General features: G+C 53.4%; 2 protein-coding genes across 2 annotated transcripts in view; one reads left to right on the top strand and one right to left on the bottom strand.

Annotated features, from left to right (window-relative positions):
* The window catches only part of LOC144128168 (uncharacterized), a 30,078-nt gene extending 26,830 nt beyond the window's left edge, over positions 1-3,248 (bottom strand). Inside the window, exons 1-2 of the mRNA XM_077661274.1 lie at positions 3,116-3,248; positions 2,714-2,878 (exon numbers count right to left, since the gene is read on the bottom strand). Of these exons, the coding sequence (XP_077517400.1) occupies positions 2,714-2,878; positions 3,116-3,206 (256 nt within the window). The 5' untranslated portion in view covers positions 3,207-3,248. The remainder of the gene's footprint in view (positions 1-2,713; positions 2,879-3,115) is intronic.
* The window catches only part of LOC144116143 (deoxynucleotidyltransferase terminal-interacting protein 2), a 136,832-nt gene extending 125,345 nt beyond the window's left edge, over positions 1-11,487 (top strand). The window contains exon 8 of the mRNA XM_077650848.1: positions 11,210-11,487. The gene's annotated coding sequence lies outside the window, so the exon portion shown is untranslated. The remainder of the gene's footprint in view (positions 1-11,209) is intronic.
* The last annotated feature ends 10,081 nt before the right edge of the window (positions 11,488-21,568 follow it).

Raw genomic sequence — 21,568 nt, forward strand, 5'->3', positions numbered from 1 at the left:
CCTGAGGGACGACCAATACACAACATAATCTGGATACCGAGTCACGCAGGGATCAGGGGCAACGAAGGGGCAGATAACCTAGCTCGAGGAATGACCAGCCGAGCAGGAACGTCATTAACCCCGGAGGGGCCCCAGATTAATTGCGGGGACAGCTATTCAGAATTATTAAGCCTATATAAGGGGCTAAGATTCCAATACCCCCCACCACATAAAGCATTATCCAAGGAGGAAGCCACAGGATGGCGAAGACTGCAAACAGGCTCCTTCCCAAACTTATACATATTAAACAAGATGTTCCCCACACAGTATAGCACCAACTGTCCGTGGTGCGGAGCAAAACCAACACTATATCATGTCACATGGGAGTGCGGAAGAAATCAAGCATTCCACAAACACAAAACACCAAGTGCGGAGCAATGGGAGAGCCGGCTCACCAGCTGCGAGCTAGGGGTCCAAAGGGCCCTCATAGCACTCGCAAGCGAGGTGGCCCGACTCAGTGGAGCCCTGGACTAGGGGCCCACCCACGGCCAAGGAGGACCCAAGCTTCAAGACGAAGACTTCGTCCTCTACCGCTACTACTTCCTAAAGGAACCAATAAAGTTTTTCATTCATTCATTCATACATCTCAAGATGTTACAATATGTGTAGCGGTAAAGGCATAACACAGATTCGTATGTGCAAGAGGTGTACATATTCAATGCAGGCCACAGAGCATGGTGTACCTAAGACAAGATAGGAAGAAAGGGACAATGTCGATTGTGCCCCTTTTCTTTACTGTTGCTGGTTAACGGGAATATTTCATCTTTGCCATGCTGAGACTGCAAATGTACGCATTCCAAGGACAAATTAAGCAGAAACAGTGCAACATTGACAAAAATCTGAGGGGCAACCACACTGATGGTACAAAGCTATGCAAGACATAGTGCCGTGGATAGCTTTGCACCTAAATAATCTGCGATTCGCTGATGACATTGCCTTGCTGAGTCACTCAGGAGGTGAACTGCAAATCACGATCAATGAGTTAGACAGGCAGAGCAGAACGGTGGGTCTAATAATTAGCATGCAGAAAACCAAAGTAATGTTCAACAGTCGAGCAAGGGAACAGCTGTTCACATTTGGCACCGAGGTGCTGGATGTGTTAAAGGTCTACTTGGGGCAGGTAGCGACTGCTGATCTGGATCATGAGCGGAAAGTAACTAGAAGGATAAGAATGGGGTGGAGCGCATATGGCAGGTTCTCTCAAATTATGAATGGCAGTTTACTAATATCCCTCAAGAGAAAAGCATACAACTTCATCTTACCGGCACTCACCTGCGGGGCAGAAACGCGGAGGCTAACGAAAAGGGTTCAGCTTAAGTTAAGGACAACGCAGTGAGCCATGGAAAGAAAAATGATAGGTGTAACGTTAAGAGACCGGAAGCGGGCAGAGTGGGTTAGGGAACAAACACGAGTTAATGACATCCTAGTCGAAATGAAGAGGAAGAAATGGGCTTGGCCAGGGCATGCAATGCGAAGGCAAGATAACTGCTGCTCCTTAAGGGTAATGGAGTAGATTCCAAGAGAAGGCAAGAGCAGCAGGGGGTGGCAGAAGGTTAGGTGGGCGGACAACATTAAAAAGTTTGCAGGCACAGCGTGGGCGCAGATGGCAAAGGACAGGGATAATTGGAGAGACATGGGAGAAGCCTTTGCCCTGCAGTGGGTGCAGTCAGCCTGATGATGGCGAAAGGCTAATGCAGCACACTTACTTGAATGCGGCCCCTAATGTGAAATTACATGTAAAAATAAAGTTGGTGGGATTGAAACCTAAAAATTCCATTATCATTCCCCAGCCAAGAGAGGCACCTGTTCTTCATTGTGCTGTTTTAGTGATGCTACTATTGAAGGACATAGGTTAGAAAGGGCACAGCAGACAGTAACAATCTTGTCGAGAGGTGTCAAATCATCTCCAGGTCTGCAAACAACATAGTCAATGGGCAGTGTCGCTTTCAGAATAACATACTTATTTCTGATAAGCCCGATAACTCTCTCAACGTGAATCCTTACATTTGCTAGTTTCCTCGTGGTCAGAACGTCTGCTGCGGACAGTTGCTTCTTTCCTTTTGTGAATGCCGGTACATGAAGTCTAGCGCAGTAAAACCCGACACTTTCAGACACATTGAACCCTCGGTCTGCAAGGACTACATCACCTGGAAGTAAATTATCTAGAAGTCCACAGTGCTCGGTTATGTGCCTGTCGCTACAGCGCCCTCCCCAGCCTTCAGAGATGAAGTTGACAATTCCTTGTGGTGCAATGCCAATTAAATACTTTGCTGTATTGCTGCCTTTATACTGAGACCATGTCTCACTTCTGGGCAAATACGAAGATGGTCTCTCTATCTTTATTTCAAAGCAGTCGAATATTACGGCAACATTTTCCCCCAAAAAATCATAAAATGCTTGTGGCATTGTCCGTGCAGAACACTTCGTTGTGGCCACAATATTTGAGACTTTAGACGGGAGTAGGCAGTATGCAGCCATTTGTCGAATATGCGTGACACTGTGGCATCCGACACATTAAACCTGAAAGCGAGGTCAGTGACATGCAGATTCAGTTTCAACTTCATCATGAATAGCATGAACTCCTGGAACTTCAGCAAACAGTTGTTTGTATTGTGCGATACAAACCTCTCTAGAACATTGAAGAGTGCATACAGAATTCTGAAGTTTGCCATGCCAGTGTAGAACACAACCTTAGCGTCGCTACATTTGAGGGCATCTTCTGTCAACTCCAGAAGCTTATTTTCAGTCCTTGAAGCGTAGAGACGCTCATTGAGTGCCACACATTCGTTCTCCAGTGCTTCAATGTCGCCCATTTTAAGGTCAGTCTGGACTGCAATCCCTGCAACAAAATGAATTTTGTTATGCAGTTCATGTGCTGCAAAAAAAAATTAACTTGAGATGTTGGGGGGGGGGGCAGCATTGTAGTAGAGCGTGGGGGATAGGAGGCTAGCAAAGAAGCAGGAGGGTGACATCTGGGGTGCCCCACATAAATGAAAAAAAAACAGTCCCTTCTCCACTCCAATTTTGTGCTTAGTTGCACCCGGCCCCAAACGCACAAAATAAAAAAGACGTTCACCTGTTTCGCAGTCTTCTACGCCGACGTTGTGCTCAGCTCGCGGCGAGGACGACGGAGAAGCGGGAACGACGTCCGGATTCGTAGCCTCCATTGTTCCCGACTCCTCGGCCTGACACTCCGCTTGAGCCGCGCGTTTCTGGGTCCGTCGTCTTGTCGCGCGAGCGTGGCGACCGGGATCACCATGTTTTGCGTTGTAGCCGAGCAAAAGCGTAGGGGCCCAGTCCGGGTCCGTCTCCTCCCACAGTTTTGATGGTCTGCCTACAAAATGCAAGAAAAATTTGTTTAAAATGAGATTTTCCGCTATGCTTGTACGTCATGCACCTAAATAAACATTGTGCATATGCAACGGACTTACCTTTTACGAAGTGGGCGCCGCAAACACGTATGCCCGTCCTGTCGGTGTTGAGATCGGCACGTTTTATACGAGCCAGCCACACCTCCCGTCGCTTCGCGCATAAAGCTTTCGTGCGGTCACCTTGATGCTCTATGACCTTTGGAAGACGAAAAAAGCTTGTGTTTGTGGATTTCGCCCAACAAGTGCGGTTGGAGCATCCAACAACAGCGCAGATAACCATCGCAACGCCGTCGAAGTACACCGTACGCGCGAAGTGTATCAAGTGCACCACGGCCGCTGCGACTGCACCAACATGGCGGAACAGTATCCCAGGATTCCCAGCTACGACGTCAGTGCAAGCCATGTATACTGCACCAGCGCCTCGTCTATTTTAACAATGCCTGCCGAATGGGCCGATCCGACCGTCCAACGCCCTCTCCTATCATCTTTTCCTACTCTCCCCCGTCGGCTAGCCTTGGCGCCTGCTCTACATTTGTGAGGGAGAGTGACCATCTGAGTGGCGCCTGACGACGGAAAACGGACGAAGACAGTCTTTGAAACGTCGCCTCTTCGTGAGGCGGCGCTCTGCATCCCTCATAGTAATCAGGCTGCCTGTCAGGTAGGCGACCGGTCTCGAGGCGCGCGCGCCGCCGCCGCTACTCGAGCCCGGCCGTGTCAGGAATTGACGCGCCATCGAGCGCGCCGTGCGTGGCGCTGCTCATCGTGGAGCCACTGCAGGCGCTGGTTTTAAAAGAGGCCACAGAGTGTGGGGTACAGCAGTGTTAGCTACAAAAGATTGTGGCGACTTGTTCGAATCGTGTATCTATTTTAGCTACAGTGCTGAAACATTCCGGAAGAAGTACTGAAACTTCTTGGCGGAAATGTGAAATCACAGGGCAAAGGTAGTTAGTAATAGGTTTGCTATATTGGTTTGTGTTTCAATCATGTTTAGTAACGAATATGAGAGAAGGAAAAAAAACATGTTAAATGTCGTAAATCCTCACGAGAAGGCATTTTTCTAAACTAGCAAGTATCAACAGTTTGAAGCCGTCGCTCTAGTTTTCCCAGGGTAAGCTGTCATCGGTACGACGACATTATGTTTTTCTCTGTTCGTGACATCTGTCCGCAACAATTGTTTTAAGAAGAGAAACGCGCATTCTATTCTCAAATGCATCTCGCCGCAAGTGATGCCAAAGCGCTTCCTGGCTGCCAGGTTACCGGCTTATCCTCAGTTTTATAATTATGCGATGATGAGATTTATTTGTCGTAGTATTCTGCCTTGCAGCGATTGCGTGTTCAGCCCACGACCGTGGTGGCCTCATTTTGGTAAACAGTGAATGGAAAAACGCTCGTGTATTGACACTTAAGCACACGTTAATCTGGAGGCCTGCATTATGACACGCCTCGAATACGGCATGCCCCAATTAATCAACCTATTATCGCCTAAAATGTTTGAATAAGGTTGTACACATGTAGTAAAGGCGTGCGTGCCATGGTGCTTCGGCAAATACAACACGCTGCTTCGACGAGAACACGACGCGCTACAGAAATTTTAATAGAGAAGGGCATTCTTGGCCAGCACCTCGCACTTTGTGTGATACTGTGCGAATTGTGAGTATTGTTGCTATAATAACATACGCGCGTCGATGCTAAATAGTCGCTTATAAATTTTCACGAGAAATAAGATAACATGCAGCAGTAGTGGATGTTTCATGCTTCAAAGGCGCGGTGCTTTCCGAAAAGATGTTTTTGCGTTGCTAATTTGAGCTCGTGTGCAGCGTATGCAGTGGCTCAGGTTTTCGCATCCGTTGAGGTCAGTGCACTCGTCGGCCATGTAACAAAGCTCCTTAAGCATAAAAACGGGTTTGCTCTGTTTTCAAGAGTTCAGTTCTTCACCGTTGCCACTTCCAAACAGTCGGCTGAATTCCTTGCAGAAAGGTCATGGAGATTTGTGGGTCTTCCCCTGAAGCACTGCTAGATCAACATTCGCAATGGCAAACGTACTGAACTTCCTACCACGTGGACGTCTTGGTTACTTTCACCACAAACCAGCTATGGACGATGTGCCCTTTCTGGTATCTGCTCTTCTTCCTGCGCTATTAAATAAAATTTCTCGTCGGGTGTAAAAAAACATATTGGCGACTTAGGGAGGCAAGAGGTGGGGGGGAGGGGAGCTTCGGAAAAACCTGGGAAAAACAGTTAAGGGGTGAGTACATAGGAAACTCACTTTCGGCGACTCACTGTACGGACGTTCTGCTCGGTGCTGACGGCAACAAACGGCTGTGAAAGCTATACAAAAATGAAAAAGCGCTGGTAGAAGAAGAAGCAAATAAAACAAAAATCATGTCCGCTTCAGCACGTGGTCAGACGCAGTCATCGTAACATCGATGAGTGAGCGTGACCAAAGCGAATTTTCATACTGACCGGTTCAGTAACTGCTCGAGATAAGATACGTGTTCAGGTCTTCAGCTTCAAAGCTTGGAAGCTAGCTTTTACCTCGTATTCCTTGCTTCTTTTCCTGAGGTGATACAGTGCAGTCTGCGGGAGTCCATTTTTTGGTGCACGATGCGTTACTGCTGTGTGCCATCGTGCAGGTCGAAAGCAGACAGCATCGATGCTAATGTCTCGTTTCACGAGATTCCCAGTGACGATGTGCTGCGTGCGCAATGGCTGAAAGTGATCGGACGCAAGGACTGGCCACCCAACTACGCGTCGTCTCGCTCCACCGTCTGCAGCAAGCATTTTCTACCTGAGGACTTCAGGGAGGGCTGCAAGAGGCGCACACTGAAAAAAGGGTCGGTTCCGAGTATTCTCACCTCATGTGCCCCGCAAATGCAAGCAGCGAGCTCGCCTGGAAGCTGCAGTTATATTCCGGCCAAACGTCTGTCAGAGGCGGGACACGAACTCGACGAGGACGGCGTAGCAGTCAAAAAGCCTCGCAAGGAAGAGCTCCAAACCACTTGTGATGAGCTCTCTGTTGATGCTGCGGGAGGCACGTTTGGTGGTCCTGTTCCTTACATCACCGGTGACCATATGGATGTAACCAGCTCTGTCGCCTCTTCAGTACCATCCTTGCACGACATCTCACAGGATTTTACGTCGACGGCTGAAGGAGCGTCTACAGAGCCAGGAACACTCAACGCTGTGACCCTAGTTACACCTTGAGCAGAAATGACCAGTTCGGCAGATGTATCTCGGCAACACAACCATGCACCACCGAGCCCGTTGGTCGTGGGATCAACTTCTGTGAACACGCTTTTGAAACCTACCACTTCTCTCATCCCTGCATCCCACCCGCAAGCGATGTATACTGCAACAAACGCGCTTTCACTGCCTGGCAGTGGTCGTAGGGACGCCAACAGAGTGTCCGTGCGCCGAAACGTAACACCGTTACTGAAAAGTTACACCTGTCAGATGGACCCCATCAAAACATGTTTCAGAATCGTGGTGGAACGCAGGAAATGGAAACGTAAAGAAAGAGCCCTTCTATAAAAGATAAACATCCTTACGCAAACGATGGTACGTTACAAGGAACAGGTGCGCAAGTTGAAAGAAGATTCTGGAGTGAGCGCATTCTTGAGAATTGTAGAAGCTTCCATGGAAAACGATCTGCAAGCGTCATTTATGCACGATCAAGTGAAGAACTACGGACGAAAACGGCCGTCATGGTCGGAAGCGACAATCAGATATTCGACTATCCTCCGCAGCCTCTCTGCAAAGGCATACGAATACCTGCGGTCAGAATGCCTCCTTCGTTTGCCTTGCCGGAGCACTTTTCAAAAGTACCTTTGATTCACAGCCGGACAAGTCGGTTTCAGTACTGTCGTAAGCTGCAGGCTGGAGGCAGAATTGCTGACCCTAACTGCTCCTCAGGCAAGAGCATGCAGCTTAATAGTTGATGAAATGCGAATCAAGGAACGGCTGCTGTATCATAAGCAGCGTGACGCTTTTTTGGGAGAAGGCGACATGAGCCCAGAATTACAGCACTTGGTGGGCACCGAAAATGATGAACTTGCCAACAGTTTGCTGTTTTTTGCTCTGTGGTCTTAGCGCACGCTTTAAGATTCCTGTCGCCTATTTCTTCACAAAAGTTAGCACCGGAGTCCAGCTTGCTGAGACCATGACGTACGTCAAGAAAACTGAAGAAATTGTTTTGAGATCGTGCGCTTGGTGACAGACAACCATAAAAGCAATGTCGCTGCAATGGGCATCCTCTGCAAAGGGCCTGCCACGGCCATTGCTCCACACCCTTTGGACGAGTCCAGGTGCATTTTCCTTGTATTCGACCAGAGCCACATCATAAAGAATGTAAGGTCGCAGTTCCTGGCAAAGGATATGGGGGGCAACAAACAGATTACAGCGACACCGCTGAAGAAGCTCTACAAAATGCAGCGAGGCTCAACAGTGAAGCCGGTGAGGTTCCTCACGCGTCGCCACTTGTATCCGTCCAACATCGAGAAGATGAGCGTAAAGACTGCTGTACAGATCTTTTCCCCTCCGGTTACAGCAGCCCTGGAATACATTAAAAGTCAGGCCGGACACATGCGATGCGGAGTTCGTGTTAGTGGGCCCAACGGTCGAATTCATGCTGGTAATGCGCCGGTGGTTCGTCCTCATGGATGTTAGCAATACAACGCAACACATTCACAAGAACGACCCGGACAGCCGACCGTTCACCGACGCCGAGGACCCGAGACTAGAATGGCTCGAGCACGAGTTCATTTCTTACCTGTCGAGGCTGAAAGAAGAAAGCAGCCAAGAGAGCTACCTCAGCAATGAGACACACTACGCACTCTTGCTCACCACCAAATCGAATGTGGAGTGCATACGTTTTTTATTGAAGGACAAGGGCTTCAAATTTGTGTTCACTCGAAAGTTTTCCAGTGATCCAATTGAGGCATTCGGATTTTTGCGAAGGTCCGCTGGTTGCAACGACACTATGGATGTGGCCAGTGTAATATCAGGACTGGAAAAGATGCTAAAAACAGGCATCGTGTCTTCCTCGATGTCAAGCAATGTGAACTGCTCTACATCATTCTGCAGTGTCATTGCCATTTCTGCAAAAGTGACCCCCAACAGTGTTCGACAAAAGCTTTTTTCCCCACTGCCGCCGAAGAAAAACTATTGCAACTGTGCATATCTCGAAGTCATCGCCTTCCGGATCCAGAGTTAGCCAGCATCTCTATGATTGGCGGATACATCGTTCGAGTTATAACAGAAAACTGGAGCTGCGAATGCTGCATTCAACTTGTACAAAAGCCAGTCGGAGACTCGCCGATCGACTGCCTCATCAAATACCAAGATCGTGGAGGGCTGAAGTACCCTACAAAGGAACTTGTTTCTGTGTTGATGGCGTTAAGCTTAAGGCCTTTGTGGACGTTGTGCTGCAACACAGAAAGGCCATTACCAAGCCGCTCAGAATGAGCGTCGAACACGCCGTTAAAGTTTTGATGAAGGCTCCTGTGCTGGTGTGTGACAACGAAGGCCTTGCTCACAGAAGAATGTTTTTAGAGCTTTTGTGCACGAAGTTTATTAGGCCCCTCCTTAGCAACCATACCCTTGATATTAAGGACCAGAAGTCTGTCGCCAAATTATACGCGAAAAAGCCACTCTCACGCAGTGCTCAAACTGTGACTATATGTGATGTTGAGGGTGCATGGATGTTGGTAAAGGTGGCATCACTTTTATTGCTGAGTCCGGCCAGCCATATATAAGAGCTAGATGATGGAGCTAGCCCAGTACAGAGAGATAGCTGCGGCTCCATTCGGGCGTTAGGTGAGTTTTGTTTCGTTCGCTATTGCGATTCGCTCGCGTACGAGGTGCTTGGTCCTGCTCCCGTGTACGAAAGTGGTTGTCCTACACTGAAAATTTCGTTTGACTGTAAATGAAAGTTAATAGAGAGGAATTCTGTAAGTGTAAATGGCTGTAGATGCAGAGTTGTAATTTATATAGCATCAGACACATGCAAAGTCTCGTATGTGTTATTACTGTATATAGTTGTAAATATATGTAAATAAACGTACGTAAACGCCACCTTTTATACATTCTATGCCGTGGATTCTTCAGCTCCACATAGATAAGCTTAAAAACTCCCAGACTTCACGCAAAACTGAAAGCAGCAGACGTAAGGCACATCATTAATGGTGCCATTTTACTGCTGCTACGATGACAACAGTTTGTCAGCTTCGGGGACCACATCATTTACCCGCACAAAACAATTTTCTTCAACAATGCGGCCACGAAACGACGTAAAGTAACAGCTTGCAACGCTTTATTCGTCTGCAAGGAACAGCAAATATTTCGGGGGGGGGGGGGCACTTTGTTGACCGAAAGTGCGGTGAGGCGAAAACCTTTTGCACGGTGCTGCTGCTTGTGTCGCTGATGTGTGGTGGAGATGTTGATTAATGGGTGCGCAATTGTTTATGAATTTTCTAATATCTTTACTTGAATGTAATGTAATCAGCTGGGTGAATGTCTGCTTCTAGGTCATATTTCGAGGTGGGGGGCAAATTTTGGCGTGGCCTAGGCCAAATTTGGAGGTTACTATCGTGTTCGTCGTTGTGAAATTAGGTTGAAAATCGAGTTTGGTCCGAATCTGTCGAATTCATATTTCGGGGGTGGGGAGGTCAAATTTGGAGGTCACCATCGTGTTGGCCGTAGTGACATTAGGTTGGACATAGATTTGGTCCAAATCGGCCCTGTTGTCATGAGCCTATAGGTGCTTTCGTATTAATAAGTGGCGCAAACACTCCGAGCAGCGCCTCAAATATGCCAGCCGCAATCGTCAAGTGATCAGCGGCGCGAACGCCTCAGCCCGCCTCTGCGAACAACGAGCAAAGCTCCAGCCGCTGGCGCTGGAAGAAGCGCCGCGCCGCGGATGAAACGGGAACTACACAAGAAGGGCTACGAAGCCAGAATCTGACAGACGCATGGGGTAGGAGAGGGGCAGAGCGATAACCAGAATGCCAACAGCGCGGCAACTAACTGAAGTGTGGCGTACCGGCAGCTCCCATTGCGAAGCGGGCGATTCGGCTGGCATTGTAAAAATAGAGGAGGCGCTGTCACCTTTTAAGCGGCAGCACGCCGGGCTAAATGATCTGTGCGCTTCTACGCGGAACGTTTGAGAGCACTGAAAGTGGACACCTCACGTGTTTTTTTTTGTATTCCTGCGGTCATCTGCAGTGAGCGAAAAAAAGCCGACACATAATAGATGGAGAGTTAGAAACTGTTCGTTTGGACGTATCGCGGACCGTTCTACAACTTTCTCTTTGGGCTTTTTCGTCTATCTTCCTTGCTTGCGAAGTTAATTAATCTCGACTAATTATGCAATTCAGCACAATGCAAAAAATAGAGTGAGTTGCTGCATACAACAGCCAGCAACATGCACTTGGTCGCGTGGTCGTAGAGTGCCGCGGCATATTTCAAAACCCTAGCTGAAGTTAGCTGGGACACCCTGTATAGTTACCAAAAAGATAATTGTATTTGCTAATTGGGATATTTATGGTGACATGAGGGGGCGTTAGTACCTGCGTGCAATAAGGGCTTTCCTGTACTGCTGGTGTTTATTTTCACATCACAAAAGCTTAATTTTGAGCCATGAGTATGGGACTTGAGCTGCGTGCTGCACACTTATGACGTGGGCTTGGCCCAGCACGCTGCGGGTATCGACTGCGTCTTGTTGATGCCAGCGCATATGCGATGACTTATTCGTTCGTACAGAAAGATGTTGCCATCACCATTCAGCAGTTTTCCCTATTCAGGTTTCCTGCTGGATGCAACGTGGGCACCGCTTTCTCCCTTGGAGCCAGCTGCTGTGGATGCAGCTCCCGCGTCGGAACAGCGTCGCTGGGCGTTCTGCGTGGGCTTGCCGGACGACGCCAACGCGTAGTGGAACTCCTGCGCGCACCTGGTCTTTTCAGCAAAGCGCGGGCGAAACAACTCATTCGAGGCTTCGTGCTGGCGCCGCCTGGAGCAGGGTTTTCCAAACTTTTCGTCCAGGCGACGAGGTCCGGAAAATAAATAAATAAATAAATAGGTATATCAGGGCATCTGAGATCAAAATTATTTGAAAAATAGTGGCATGTACAGTCCTATCACAATCAGAGGGAAACTGGGAGCGCGAGACCGCCGACAGCCGCGGAGAATCGGCAGCAAAGGCGCATCCGCAATAAGCACGGCCGCCTGCCCGTTCCGCGGAAGTGCCTGGTGTCCCCCTATTCTCGCCAGCTCTCGGGGGTAGCGCACCTCGAAGAGCGGCGGTCACGTGCTCCCAGTTTTCCTCTGATTGTGATACGGACTGTACGTACATCGGTGAGGTCAGTGCAGGTGGATATAGGGGTCAACCAAAGGACACTTAACAAGAAATGACTAAAATATACTCATAACATTTTTATTTTAGGGAAAAAATTGTATCGTGAAATTGAAGGTCGTCAACATCGAAGGCGAATCGTTTTTTTTTAAATTCCAGAATCGACATTTTGGCTCCGAACAGCGAAAGTGAGAAATGCACCTTGGAAAGCTTGTGAAGTGGGCAGACGAAGCAAAAAATATTGGAGGGGACACTTTACCTACTACTTAAAGGTATGAAGCTATAGCTTAATGAGATAATTCCACACATATCCACAAGTTCATTCTCTACTTTAAATGAGTAAATCCCCGAGAGTCCTCATACCGCTCCTGGCGCAGCGGTTAAACGATGCGCCTCTGCCCTGCGATGGCAGGTGCTCACAGCGCTGGACGTTGCGCGGCCCGGGTTGCTCTTCGCGAGTGACCAATCGTTATATTTCACTGCCACCTGCTACGGTGGGCAGTTTGCTCACTATCCGATGGGCAGGTTTTGATGGCGCCGCAAGGTCACTTGACATAGGTGGCCCAACTGCTTAATAGTTGCTGTCTGAAGAAAACCTGCCAGAGTCATGCTCGTGATTTTTCGCTCACAACGCCGACGAAGAATTTTTTGGGGAATTGGGGAAAGGGGACTTTAACGTTGTAGCACCCTCTCTTGGGCGGCGCCGATAACCCGGCTAGCGCGCGCCACCCTGCGAAGAGAATAAAGACGGCACCTGGTCGTGGCTCGTGCAGCCACGGCTGGCAGTTCTGTTCTGGTGTCGGCTCGTAGCTGTGGTCTCGTTTCCTTCCCTCCTGAGGCGTTAAGCCTACATTGGTGAGCAAGGACGAGCAATGACCGATCCCGCAACATCCACGCAGCAGGATTCGCGTTCGCAGGACGTCTCGTCGCTGCAGGTTCGCCTTCCACATTTCTGGCCCCAGAACCCGCAAGTTTGGTTCCACCAGGTTGAGGCGCAATTTTGCCTAGCCCGCATCACGTCGGAGACGACGCGCTACTACCATGTTGCCTCAAGCCTGCCTCCTGACGTTGCCGGTGAGCTCTCCGACGTTCTCTCCGCCCCCATGGGTGCTACACCATATCAGCACCTGAAAACCAAGGTGCTGAAGAGATTTATGTCGTCGGACCGCACCCGTCTCCAGCAGCTCCTTACCGGGGAAGACCTTGGCGACCGGCGCCGCTCCCAGCTTCTGCGCCGCATGCAAAAGCTTCTCGGGGAGCGCGACATCCCCAACCACTCAGCGTTGCTTCGAGAGCTTTTCCTCCAACGCCTTCCCCAGACCATCCGCCTCGTCCTTGCGGCGGCCGGTGACGTCACCTTCGACCGCCTGGCTGAGCTCGCAGATAACGTTCATGAGGCCACCTCCCCGTCCGTCACTGCTGTTTTGCCGCCAAGAGACCCAGCGATTTCGCGCCTTGAGGCCCGTCTCGAGGAGCTCGCCGCCTCACTCGCCGCACTTCGGAGCCGACCTCTGGAGACCCGTCCGTCTCGTCTTGATCATCGCTCTCTTTCGCGCTCACGTCAAGCTCGGAGTCCCAGCCCTACATCTCTCTGCTGGTACCACAGGCGTTTTCGCCACTGGGCCACGAAGTGTACACCGCCCTGTTCGTGGCCGGGAAACGCCCGCCGGGATCACTGATGGCGGCGTGTGGTTCCCCAAGTCATTCGAGCCGCCTGTTCGTGGTCACTGACAAGTTCTCCGGCACCCGGTTTCTTATCGACACGGGCGCGGAAATCAGCGTGGTTCCACCGACTAAGGCAGATCGTTCCAAGCCATCAGGACTGTCGCTCCGTGCTGCCAACGCCTCGTCTATACCCACGTATGGGCTACGATCTCTCACCCTCGACTTCGGCCTACGCCGCACTTTTCGATGGGTCTTCGTCATCGCAGATGTGGTTCGCCCGATCATGGGCTCAGACTTCCTCTCCTACTTCGACTTAGACGTCAGCGTGCGGCATCGTCGCCTTACCGACGGTCTGACTCATCTCTCCATCTCGGGAGTCTCGTCCGCCCTTGCTCCCATGGGCATTCGCACGCTGATACCTTCCTCTCAGTTCGAAAAAGTGTTGGCGGATTTCCCGGAGCTCACTAAGCCATGCAACCTCACTCAGGCGCCTAAGCATACTGTGACACACCACTTCGTCACCCGGGGTCCACCCGCAGCTGCTCGACCGCGCCGCTTGTTTGGAGACCGTCTAGCTATCGCCAAACGTGAGTTTGACCACATGCTGGAGCTCGGCATTATACGCCCGTCGTCCAGCGCGTGGGCGTCTCCGCTGCATCTAGTGCCCAAGCGCGATCCCGGTGACTGGCGTCCCTGCGGCGACTATCGGGCGTTGAATGCCAACACTGTCCACGACAGCTATCCGCTGCCCCGCATCCAGGACTTTACATCGCGCCTCGCCGGCTGCGCCATTTTTAGCAAAGTTGACCTGGTTAAGGCGTATCACCAAATTCCCATTGAACCCGCCGACATACCTAAGACCGCCATCACGACGCCCTTTGGTTTGTTTGAGTACGTCCGGATGCCTTTTGGACTACGCGATTCGGCTCAAACCTTCCAGCGGTTCATGGCTGAGGTCACGCGCGGCCTACCGAGTGTATTCGCGTACCTTGACGATGTCCTCATCGCCATCCCTACACCTTATGGGGGTTATTCTTGTAATAACGCTCAAAGGGCTAGAAGCAGTAGTCGCTCTCTATCACCAGCGTGCCAGCCCTAGCAGTCAGAGCTGTGACCCCCAACCCGCGGTGCGGTAAGTCGCAACCACGGCGGGTTCGGGCCAGAGGGGACAAACACGAGTATGCTACTCGGATGAGCGTTTATTGCTCCCGAGCAATACAAGCAGCAGCAAGCAAGAAAACAACCGCCGCAACGAGGGAGTGTTCCGCTCGCGTAAGGGGGTGAAATGCACAAAAAGGGTGGAGCGCACGCAAAACGGTGGGGGAGAAAGGTTCCGCTCACCTCGCGTGGCACCTCGCTCGCGGCCCGCGGCGGTCAGTTCACACACGGTGGCCGGGCGATAATGGCAGCGGTCTCCGTGGCAGATCTGCGTCCGCGCGTGTGCGCGGCTCCCGCCAAAAGACAAGCGGACCCCAGGAGAACCGCGCGACCGCGCCTTCTCCCGGGATGTGGAGAGGAGGTTTCTCCGTGCTAAGAGGGGAAAGAGGGAGTCTCCGCGGCGGCGTCGCTGCGGGGGCGCGAAAGGAAGCGGGGGCGGCGTGAGTGCCCTCCCTCGCAAACCTCCCGAACAGCGCGCGCATAACATCGCGTGATAATTACGCGCGGCCGTTAGCATGAAACAGGGGATTCGCGTGTATCCCCACATCCCCCCTCCTTAAAACTGCCGTACGGCCGTTAAATGGCCTTGCTCACCGGTGCCGAGCGGGGTTCCCTACTCTGCCATCACATCTCCAAAATCCATTAAAGGTTCCGCTGATGATGCCGTCGATGCTGAAGAAGGGGTCCAGGCCGGCGCGGTCGGTGACAGCTGGGACTGGGGTGGCCCCGCCGGCGAAGGTCGACCGGGAACGCTGCAGCTGGTAGCTTCCTCGGTAACCTCGCCGTCGTCTAAATTAAAGAGCAGCAACGCCGACTGCTCAGGACCAGCGCGCGCCGCGGCCAGCAGCCACTGCGCATAGGCCGGGTTCTGGCCGACTTGCCGCATTACTTCCTTGACGGCCGCACTCAGTTGTGACGCAGGTGCTGCCGTCGCTCCAGCGGCTCTTTTCTCCTGGCGGTCGATTCGGCCCCGGTGCAGCTTGGACTTGGAATGGGAGTCCGCCAGCAGCAAGCCGCCGCATATGCAAAATACGGAACCGGGCGCCGGAGGCAGTGAGGCGCCGTTGGCTCGAAGGTCTTCGTCGGCCACGGTCCACCCCTGGAAACGGGCCAGCAGACGATCAGCTTTCCGCTGTGGGACCACTCCTGCCGCTTCCATGGTGCCGCAGAAAAGTACGAAACCGGCGCCTCGGTGCCGCTGTGGTACGTCCAGGTTGCCACCAAACCTTTCTCCGGAGACTTCGCCACCGTCACCGTGCCTGGTTGTGCGGTGGGCGCCGAACCGGTAGATGTACTGGGCCCGGGTTGTGCGGAGCCTCCGGGCGCGGCATGTTGGAGCTTGCAATAACTGCCATGCTGCTTCTTGCCTGCTGGTCCGCTGGTGTTAGGGCCTGAATGCTTCGGGCGCAGTCGCCTCTTCCGGCCGCCGGGAAAGTTTTTCTGGGCCTGCATGTCCCTCTCTTTTTTTGTGCGGAACTACGGAAATTGACTGCAAATAGTTCGGTGTTCCGATCACGAGTGCAGATTCCCCGAGGCCCGCTTACCGCGCTCTTCCGCCCTGTCAGACTCGTACTCTCTTCCTTCAGATACTTGATTTACTGGAGCTGTCCACAGTGATGGCCCACTAGCCCCTCTCCCTTGGTTGAACTTTGCCGCAGGCTTACCTCCTCTCTCTCCTGGCGTAACAAAGATGTGCCGCTGCCTCCTGTCGCCGGGACCAGCGAGGGCCTGCGCAGCGGGGTGTCGGACTGTACTTGCGGGTGGAGCCGCAGCCGCGGAGTCCGGGGGTCTCAGGCGGCGTCTCTGCTGCAGCATCTGCTGTGTGGCGCCGGCTTCCCCGAATTTTCGCTCGCTCGTCCCGCGGCCGACCGGAAGCTGTTTGTTTTCGGCCTGGTTGCTCGGTGGTGACAGCGGGCTCTTGACTCTGGAATGCTGCCGTTTTCCGAACGGCCTGGCTGCAGATGTTCGAAGCAGCAACGGTCGTCTCAGCGTCCGTCAGCTCTCCTCCGGGCTCGCTGCGAAGGCTGGTCTGCGGCTGCAAGGCTGTCTTTTCTTTCTAGTTATTTTTACATTTAACATTTTTTTAGTTTAGATCAATCTAACCCCGCTCGGTATTTTCCAAAGAGAAAGCGTGTGCTCGCTCTGGAAGCGACAGTACGAAATATGGAAGGGGTGTTCCGTCCATATTAAGCTGGAGAAATTACTCCCGGCGCGTTGGCCAGAGTTCTGCCGTGGGCGCAAGTTGTAACGAGGCGCTGGGCTCTGTTGTCGAGCCCTGCCTCTCGGTGCGGCTGCCTGCTGGCGGGGGAGGGTGTTCTCCACCGGCCACTCGTTCCCTCTGTCAAAGTAGGGTTTGAGATCACAGACATGCACCGGTCCGCCGGTCGGTCTCAGCGTCAAGTCCGCCAGCCTGTAGACGAGAGAGGAAAGTTTCTCCCGAACTACATACGGGCCCGTTCATTTCGGCGCCAGAGAAGCAGAGAATTTCTTACTGGCGTCGCTCAGGACGTGATTGCGCCTCAACACCAGGTCACCCGGTTTGTAGTGAATTTCCCGGTGAGAGCGATCATACTGCGCCTTCTGCTGGGCCCGAGCAGTGCTCAGATTCCGGCGGGCTTTGTGTAAAGCCTCCGTCATCCTCGCGCGCAGCCCGGTCGCGTAGTCGGCGCGTGCCGACGAAGCAATCGGGGTGTTGCTGCGAACCTGGAGAGTAAGTTCTACCGGGTTCGTCAGCTCCCTGCCAAGGTTGAGAGCGGCAGGTGTGTACCCAGTCGAGCGGTTTACGGTCGACCTGAGGGCAAACCCAATCTCGGGGAGACAGGTGTCCCAGTCGCTGTGCGTCTCCGCAAATGCAACGAGCATGTGCTTTATGTTGCGGTTCACGCGTTCCGTGGGATTCGCCTGGGCATGGTACGTGGTTGTTCTCCTGTGCTTAATGCCAAGGGCCGCACAGGAGTCCACGAAGAGTTTGGCAGTGAAGTACGATGCATTGTCCGTTATCAACTGCCCGGGGTAGCCGAATCGTGTGAACACCTCGATCAGCTTCCCCATGATTACGCGTGCCGTCAGCTTTCGAAGTGGGAAAAGTTCCACCCATTTGCTGAAATGGTCCGTGACAACGAGCAGGAAGTGGTTTCCACTCGGAGTCCTGGGGTAAGGTCCCATGACGTCACAAGCCGCAATTTGCAAAGGACCCTGGCTATTGATAGGCTGCATAAGCCCGGGTGTGCGTCCACCACGCGGCTTGACCCTTTGGCACACGTCGCACGAGCGGGCGTAGCGAATCGCATCCCGCTTCATGCCAGGCCAGGTAGCGAGGCGGCACAACTTGAGGTAAGTCTTAGGGCCACTCGCATGCCCAGCGATGCACGTGTCTTGAAAGTAGCGTAAAAGTGCTCCTCTAATCGTGCGTGGTATCACCACCTTGAAGGACTCGTGTGTATCCTTCTCGGAGGGGATTTATCTGAGCAGGACGCCATCGGAGTCGAGCAGATAGGAATCCATCGCGCTCACAGCATTACCAGCTGTGTTCGAGCGCCCCGCACGGACAACAATACCAGTTGCCTCCATGTGCGCCGCGACCACGCCGCCTGGCTCCCTGAGCCCGTCGAACACTTTTCGACAAAATGGATCCTCCCGCTGTGCCTCCAACAGCTCCTTTCTGCTGAAAACGCTCACCACTGAACTGTCGAATTCCAAGTGGTTCACGCTTTCGCCCTGGGAAGGCGGGTAGTCCCTTCCCTCAGGGCGTTGGGTGAGCTTCGCGGCAGTCGCGCTGCTCCGGCTGTCGGGCACGGCGGAGTGGGCAGTGTTGTTACTTCCCACGCCATCAACGGGCGCGCGCGAAAGTGCGTCCGCCACCACGTTGTTTTTACCCCTCCTGTAGCGCACGGTAAAGCCGTAACGCTGGAGGAGTAGCGCCCATCGCGCTAGGCGTCCGCTCGGCTCGCCTAGGCGCCTCAGCCACGTGAGTGCCATGTGATCAGTCTCAATCACGAAGGCGACTCCGTCGACGTAATAGTCGAACTTCCGCAGAGCGAAGATAATCGCGAGACATTCCTTTTCAGTCACGGAACATTTTCTCTGCGGGAGTTAATGATCGGCTAGCGGACGCCACCGGTCTCAGGCTACCTTCGTGCTCTTGAAGCAGGACTGCTCCTAAGCCCAGGTCACAAGCGTCCGTGTGGATCACAAATTCCCTGTTCAGGTCAGGCAGCCTCAGCTCTGTGGTTTCCGCGAGCGCGCAAGTGAGATGGCGTAGTGTCGCCTCTTGCTCGGGTCCCCAATGCCACTTCACACCTTTCCTCAACAATGCCGTTAAGGGGGCTTGCAGAGCTGCGCAATCTGGGATAAACTGGCGATAAAAGTTCACCAGCCCCAGAAAGCGTCTCAGTCCGCCTATGTCTGCCGGCGATGGGAACTGCAATATAGCCCGCAGCTTGTCCTCGCACGGCAAAAGGCGTCCTTTGTCTAGCGTGAACCCCAACAGCGTTATTGGGGTCGCCGCTATCTGGGTCTTGTTCGGGTTCAGAGTGATTCCCGCTGACCTCAGCCTTTCCAGTACATCCCTGAGATGGCGTAAGTGCTCATCAAAGGTTGCCGAATACACGACAATGTCATCCAGGTAAGCAAGAGCGTGGTGCCACCTTGCATCGCCTAGGACATGGTCCATCAGACGCTGGTACGTCGCGGGCGCTCCGACCAGGCCGAAAGGCATTCGGGTAAACTGGAAAAGTCCCCGGTGACAAGTGAAAGCTGTTTTCTCTCGGTCACCGGGAGTCATCTCCACCTGAAAGTATCCTCTGCTGGTATCGAGCGTAGTGAAGTACTTCGCTCCACCAACATTAGACACGATCGAGGGAATTCTCGGAAGTGGGTATGCGTCCTTCCGCGTCACTTCGTTCAGGCGTCGATAGTCCACACAAAGGCTGGTAGTTCCATCCTTTTTGGGCACCAGCACCACTGGAAACCCCCAGGGGCTGTTTGAACGTTCCACAACGCCTGTGTCGAGAAGTTCGTCCAGAGCGTTATCGAGCGCTTTCCTCTTAGCCAAGCTGACTGGCCGAGGATTGCACTTCCACGGAACGGCGTCGCATGTCTCAATTTTGTGCCTAACCAGCGTAGTGCAGCCAGGCCGCTCCGTGAATACAGCGTCGTATTCGTTGAGGACAGAGACAAGCGCGCTTTTTCCTCCCCCGACAGACCGCCTGAGTTGTTCAGGAGCGGGTGGGAAGGCCTGCATGCCGCCGCGGCGCAGAGTGCCACCGCAGGGGGAACAGGGGGTCGCACGGGAAGGGAGGGGTTCCCTCCCTCGCTTTTCCTCTCGGCGCGGTCGACCGGCTGGTATGGCAGCTCGGCCGAAGGCGTTTCGAGGGGCTTTTTCGGGTGATCGTTGCGTACGTCTGCGCGCGTAGCATCGGAAAGCGAATGTGCTTCTGACGCTTTTGGGGGTTTAACGAAAGGTTTCAGGGTGCCACATGCTCGCTCCCTATATCCTCCGTTGCAGACGTCAATAACAATGCCAGTCTTGGCGAGGAAGTCTCTACCAAGAATAATGGGAACCGATAGGCCGGGGAGGTGAGCGAAGCGCTGGCGCCTCACTCGTTTCTCTCACCGCACCACAAGCCGCGCGGCACCGCTCGCGTGCGCTGTGCCGCTGGCTAATCGGAACGTGAGGTTGCTCGCTCGCAGTCGGAGTCCGTTCCGACGGAGATGCTCGCATACCTCGTCGCCAAACGGATGCGCTCGCTCCTGTGTCTAGCAAAGCCATGAACTTACGTCGAGCAACCGTAAGCTCAATAAGCGGGACTGGCGTGTCGCTGGGTGGTTCCAAACGACAAGCCAGCGGGGCGAGGAGTTCGTGTGACTCACTGAGCACCGCTGTTGACGCCGCCGGCTGTGCAGCGTTGCTCACCGGCGGCTCCGTTCGTTTCCCGAAAGCGCGTGCTCTCGGTTCACGGGGCGTCTGCATTCCCGGGCGTAGTGCCCTCGTTGGTTGCACCGGTAGCAGAGGGTGTTCGGCCGTTGCCGGGCGGGGCAGTTGTCGCCTCGCGCCGGTTGACCGTTCCTCCCTGCCGGGCGTACCGTCGCAGTTTCCCTTTGCTCTAGCGTCCTCGGGTCGGCATGTCGGTCCCGATTCTGCGTACCTTGGCTACGTGCAGCGTGTGCTGCCCGCATAGCATACGTGTACGGGTCGAGAACTCGGTCAGACAATTCCCAACCGTTTCTCAGTTGCCCGTCACTGAATTCAACCGTTTCGGCACCCCGGGAACGAATGCGAAAAGTGTCTCCGTTCCAGGCGCATCGCGGCTCAAGTGCCTGCGACGCTGGCGGTGGTGGCCGATACGCGCGGGAGGCGAGTATGTCCGCCTCTATGCGCTTGGCTGCCGAGGCGAGTTTGTCCAAGTCCCTGAACTGCACGCCTCGTAGGTAGGCTGCGAAGGTAGGGTGAGCTTGTCGCGTGACGCGCTCTACCTTCTCGCCGTTCGGAGCTGAGGGGTCTGCGATACGATAAAGTTCGTTCATCGCCCTCACGTACTCAAGCAAGGATTCGTCCGGATGCTGAGTACGCAGCTCCAACTCGCGCCGCAGACGACGGTCGTAATCTGCGGGCAAGAACTCGCGAAACCTCGCTCGGAACTCCTCCATCGTGCGCGACCGGTGGCCAGTAAGGCGGAACCAGCGGGCAGCCTGATCTGTCAGTGAGACTGGCACGACACGCGCCAGAACCTCGCCATCGGTAAGCCCCGTCGCCTGCTGGTAGTTCAGCATGCGATCCAGGTACTCGTTGGCACTGACAGGATCATGATAGCCACCGCAGCTGGGAAGGTCCACCCGAAGCCTAGGTCTCGCCACTGGAGCGGGTGTTTGCAGGTTGTTCTGCACGATACCCGTGAGGCTCTCTATGAGGCGCAAGGCGTTGCGCAAACACAACCTCTTGGGGGTTGGCCTGGCCAGGAAGTTCTGGCTGAGGGGCCGCGTGGGATGA

The sequence above is a fragment of the Amblyomma americanum genome, chromosome 1 (genome assembly GCF_052857255.1).
Source record: "Amblyomma americanum isolate KBUSLIRL-KWMA chromosome 1, ASM5285725v1, whole genome shotgun sequence".
In the NCBI taxonomy this organism is placed as follows: domain Eukaryota; kingdom Metazoa; phylum Arthropoda; class Arachnida; order Ixodida; family Ixodidae; genus Amblyomma; species Amblyomma americanum.